General features: G+C 33.4%; 1 protein-coding gene across 1 annotated transcript in view; it reads left to right on the forward strand.

Annotated features, from left to right (window-relative positions):
- Positions 1 to 5,864, forward strand: part of dipk2ab (divergent protein kinase domain 2Ab) — a 41,652-nt gene that overhangs the window by 26,768 nt on the left and 9,020 nt on the right. Inside the window, exon 3 of the mRNA XM_016551130.1 lies at positions 2,308 to 2,611. Within this exon, the coding sequence (XP_016406616.1) occupies positions 2,308 to 2,611 (304 nt within the window). The remainder of the gene's footprint in view (positions 1 to 2,307; positions 2,612 to 5,864) is intronic.

The raw sequence follows: 5,864 nt of genomic DNA on the forward strand, positions 1-5,864 counted from the left end.
AAATAATTATGAACATTTAGCATTTTTGCAATTTTGTGAAGAAAACGTTTTTTTTTTTTTTTACACACAATCATTATCAAAGGTTGTCTGATTGGCTGTGATTGTGTCATGTAATGCAGCATTTTTATTTCAGTGTAGTACAGTCAAATAGAACAAAAAAAAAAAAAGAAATTGTGGTTTATGAGTGAATAACATGCCACTTTTTTTCTGGTCTGAATCTTTTAATTTATTTAAAAATGTTAATTTGCATATAAAAAGACTTGAATGCATCTCTTCTATTATTATTACTATTAAACATGTTTGATTACGTCTTTAATTGATTTTTCCGTACATTTCTGCCATATGTACATTAACTGACAGTCACCATTGATAAGCTACCACTAAATATTGTAGAAACTTAATTTGCTGTAAAGTTGCTTTGCAATGATTTGTATCGTGAAAAGCGCTGTACAAATAAACTTGAATTGAATTGAATGTTTACATTTCTAAAATATCGTTTTTGGGGGTGACTGTCTAGATGGTATGAAGAAAATGCCTGATTAAAAAGATGACATTCTTGAATAGAAGAGTACTTTGGGATAATATTTTATTATTAGTATGAAGCAGGTTTGTTAAAATATTATAAATAATCAAATAAAAAGTCATGTGGTATGACCACTGAGCAGAAATGTGCAGAAACATAAAACAGGAGATCATCAAGGTGACTGTGTGCCATGTCTAAATGTCTCATAAAATATCAGATCATTTGTTTTTGTTTTTATGATATGCAAAAGTAATTTAGGTTATAAAAAATAAAATAATAAAAAGGCACATATTTAAGATTAGGATCTTTTATATACCTTTACAAAATATTTGTTTGTGGCATTTTATTTATTTATTTAAAAATATATTATTTATTTTTGGAAATTGATTAAGATGTGTACATTCCATCTATTCAAGGTGTAAGGAATATATAAACTTTTACTTGATGATTACATTATATGACTATTTTTCGAGACATTAAATTAAACATTTTCAAAACCAACATAAATACTAAGATTACAAAAGATGTTTTAAAAAGGTCTTGGACAGTGTTACTTGAGATTGACCCAATAGCATTTCAGGGGTACTGCCATCACCCCAAATTTCAGTATTCGCATAATGTATACAATATACATACAGCAAAAATAGCATACATAGTATGGCTGCATGATGATACCACTTGTGTTTTTCCCTTTCTACATTACCATTTTAAGAGTGTGTAACAAAAAGCTCTCGGACTGAACAGAAGCTGTTTTATTCTGCGTCCTTCTACTGATTGTATGTTTTTAAATAATATGTGTATGGTGAAATATTAATGAGACTCCGCATTAAACTTTAACCAGATTCTGAGGCAGATTAAACTAGACTATTAAATTTCTCTGACTGTGAAATAAAAGCGAATCCGACTGCAGTTGTATGCCTTTTTCCCTCGCGCGGCGCTGTCTGTCAATATCAATGAAGCTCGTGCGAGTCATTTGAGAAGCTTGGAAAAATGAAGCAGGTGAAATTATTGCTGAATATCAGCCAGAAGGTCCCAGAGCAAAACAAGACGAAGGTTTTGTACATTTCAAATATGACTCATTAAAATAGAGTGGCATTCTGATTGAACAAACCAGATTGTGTAGTCAGGACAGTGAATGTATTTGGTTTTTCCTTTTATTTTGCTTTAATTTGTGCTCTTTCATATCTAATTGACTCTGCACTTCCACGCTGCGGTAGATGGAATAGACAGAGGAGCTGTAATGAGACGTGCCCACTCAAAGCCCTGAGAGACCAACCCAGTTGCTGTGGTACAGCTGCTTCACTTGCCTCATTTGTGTGTATCTGAAGAGGCTAGCAAGGTAAAGTCACAACTGACAGATGCCTCCCCAGCATCCACAAATTTCTTGCCTCTATGTGAGTCAGACAAAACAATCATCATATTAAAATAATAACCTGCTGTTTTGCATGCAATTGATGTCGTGTTTCCCCCCCTCTTCAAGTAGCCCTCCTACCAGAGCTGTTAGCTTTCATCTCAAAACTTTTCAATTTGAAGTCTGGACACCAGAGGCACTGCCGTCAGCGTTGAAACCAATCACAATTCCCCGTAGTCCAATTTACTGTTATTCTATGAAGGTATTTGAAGTTCATATGGAGTAGCCAACTTAGTTTGGCTGAAGAAACGGTTTCATTTGAACTTGAAGTTCGGTGAAGGGGTACGATGGGAATTTCGAAACTCACTTAGTAGGGTCTTTTAACTTTTATTGAACATAAACTCCAAATCGTTCCCTTGTGTGCTCTTCTCAGAGTTTCCCGTCAGACGAAGGCTGGCCATTTGCGAAGTACCTGGGTGCTTGCGGGCGGATGGTGGCGGTGAACTACGTGGGTGAGGAGCTGTGGAGTTTCTTCAATGCTCCCTGGGAAAAGAGAGTAGACCTGGCCAAGCAGTTGATGGACATTGCGGAGCAGCTTACAAACAATGACTTCGACTTTGCTCTCTATCTGCTGGACGTCAGCTTCGATAACTTCGCAGTGGGCCCGCGGGACGGGAAGGTCATTGTGGTGGATGCGGAGAATGTTGTGGTGGCCGACAAGAGGTTGATCAAACAGAGTAAGTAAATAGATTGCCCATTTCCTATATGTACAGTAAACCTCTGTCTGTACACACAAAGTTTCTTGATTTACCGTAGTGACAACAGCATCCTACACACAAATTTTATCTGTAGAAATTGTCACAATCCACATAATGCGAATATAAAAATTCTGTTATCATTTACACAAGGTACTGGATATTACTTACAAATTGTAGTCCGTTACAAATTACATGATAGAAATTATAGTTTGTAACAATCTTTTGGACTGCACATATTAGGTAGTCTGACTACTTTTTGATTACTTTTTAGATTACTTTTGACCTAAAATGTTACATTCTTATCAACATCATGAAGTGTATTAAACACTACTTTATGAACTACAGAGGGTTTGTGAGTTGATAAAAAGCTGGAAGAAGTTCCAGATGTGTAAAAGCAGTAGAATTTTAGAATTGAAAACTGAAATGAGAAAAAATAATTTAATCAAAGAATCAAATAATGAATACTTTACTGCCATTGTGTGATTAATATGTAACCATGTAATTTATAAAAAGTAACTGTAATCTGATTATGAGCATTTTAAAATGTAATATATTTTAATTAGGCTACAAGTTCTTAATTTTTGGAATCTGATTACATAATACAGATTACATGTAATCAGTTACTGCCCAGCACTGTTTACACACTCATGTCTAAATTATAGGAATTGAAATGTGTGTATATATATATATATATTTAAAGAGCAGGTCATATGGGTTTTTGAAAAATATCTCTTTTGCAGTTTATAACGTAGCTATCCTTAAATGAAAACACTCTGCAAAGTTGTTAATCAAAAAAAGTGCATGATAATTAAAGATATTGTTTGTCAAAAGAGAGCATCTACGGTGGCCGAGAAGTGCAAAACAAATCACAATTCTGAAAACAAAATAACAAATTACAAACGCAAATGCAAGTCTAAAAAACAAAATACCAATTCAGAAAACACAACAATTCAGAAAACATTATAACAAGTATGTGTCGATTAATGTAGACTGACGTTGTTCTAATCACTTCGTTTAATAATAAAGAATGTAGTGTAGCGCACAGACTTTATAATCATTGTGAAATTGCTGTTTATTTTGCTGCACCGGCAGTTATAGGGTAAATGCGGGAGAGACGAGCGAGTTAGTTAGGCTAGTGCGCCTGTGATACAGCTGTTCTGCGTTCTGATTAAAAGTTAAGACAGAGCGTCTTTTGTCTGTCATTCTTCAAACATAACAGTAGACATATTTTGGTTTACAAACTATACTGTTTCATCAGACATTTCATCCGGACACTTTAAAATACCATATGACCTGCTCTTTAAATGGAATGACTGATACAGAATGTATTGCAATTGTTAGCTTGCTTATTTGCCCAAGAGCATGATCCATTGAAGTCCACATGTCATATGCTTCTAACATTCCAACCACACATTTGCCATGCTTTTCATTTTAATTATGTTTCGGGAAATGCCAAATTGTTGAACTATGGTAGTAATGAAGGAACTTGTGACCATATTTGGCTAACAATGGTTTTGGAAAGTCTAAGCAATTCTGTGAAATAAATTAAATGAGACTCAAAACTTTTTTTTTCTTTTTGTTTCATGAGCCTGGCAGTAGTACTTCTCTTGTAAACCTCAATTTTGGTTTGTTCTACACACAAACCTGTCGTATGACTTCAGAGGACTACATGATACTTAGATACTGTTGTGGTGTTATCTCCATTAATCATACACATGGGTAATAACTATTATTAAATTATAAAGTAATAATAATAATAATAATAATAATGTTTAATAGTTTTTGCCCTAACAAAGGAAGTCAGAAGGGTCCAAAATAACTTTAGCAGACTTTTTTTTTTTTCAGAATATAACCTTTTGAGTTCCACATAAAACTGAAATGCATACAAGTTTGGAACTGTTTTGTTATTGTTGAATAAAACTTTAAAACTATTAGATAAAAATAATAATAAATACAATAAAAACTTGAAAATAAAATTTTTTTGGAATGTTTGCAACTTGGAAATTTAAAAAAATTAAATGTTTAAGTTCAAGTACTAAAATGACTGCCTAAAACTGAAATAAAAGTAAAATCTAAATAGAAATACAAAAATGAAAATGACAAGCAATTAGTAAAACTTGGACTAAAATTAAAATTAAAATTGAAAATTAAAAAAAGCAGATTCAGAATATTAATACTGCGATAATATATAAAAAATACTAAAATAATACAGAGATAAATGTTTGGATCAACGTGAGTGACAAAATGATGACAGAAGTTTAATTATTGAATGAATTATGACATTAAAGGATTCACTCTCACAAACAAATGCCATTGTCACTAACTTGGCCAATGTAGTTGATTCTGTCTTCATTCCCACTGTCAAAATTGCATTATTCTCATAATTTTGAAGGCTGACTATTCTATAAGATTAAACCAGTTACATCTGCATAAATATAATGAGTGTATGATGTTCAGAGAAGCTTCAACGCAACAGTAGAGCATGTGCAGGTGTGTTTGTGTGAAATTCAAACCCGGTGTCATTTTCCTGACCCCATCCCATCCTCTATCTCTCTTTTTCCATTTCCATTTAATTCACAGTCCAATCCATTAAAGTCATAAAAAGCCCATAAATGAATGCATTAAAAGTAAAGGCTGCTGAACCAAGTCACCAGTTATTTATTTATTTTTTTTTTTTTTTAAGCATCCAAAGTTTGGCATCAGATCTCAACTCTTTTCTCCTGACACCCAATCAACTGCTTTTTTAAAATGGAAATTAAGTCATAATTAACTCGCCCTCATATCATTCCAAATCTCTTTTGGAACACAGAGAGACTTTTTTGTAGTGCTGGGCGGTATGACCAAAACTTTATATCACGGTATTTTCCAAAATTATACCGGTTTCACGGTACATGATGGTATTTTTTTTTCATGCATGACCGGGTGTTAACCATATTTTCTACTGATTGAGAGAGGAAATACTGCAGAATATTGACTTAGAATGACCTATTTTACTGTCATGATGAGTGAATATTGTCAAAAAATACCACACTAAATAGTGACTAAACACGACCCCTTTTAAATGTTAACCAGGAGTCACTCTCACTTATAATCGCGGCATCGTCTGATAAAATCAACATGCATCTAACACTAAAGAGCGGCTATGTGGTTGCTTTGGAGCAACTGAACCATAGTTAAGGTTTATCCAAAAAAGTCGCTAGGTTTGTCAGTATGAATATTCTATGGAAAAAAG

The sequence above is a fragment of the Sinocyclocheilus rhinocerous genome, unplaced genomic scaffold (assembly GCF_001515625.1).
Source record: "Sinocyclocheilus rhinocerous isolate Xijiao unplaced genomic scaffold, SAMN03320098_v1.1 scaffold914, whole genome shotgun sequence".
Lineage (NCBI taxonomy): Eukaryota > Metazoa > Chordata > Actinopteri > Cypriniformes > Cyprinidae > Sinocyclocheilus > Sinocyclocheilus rhinocerous.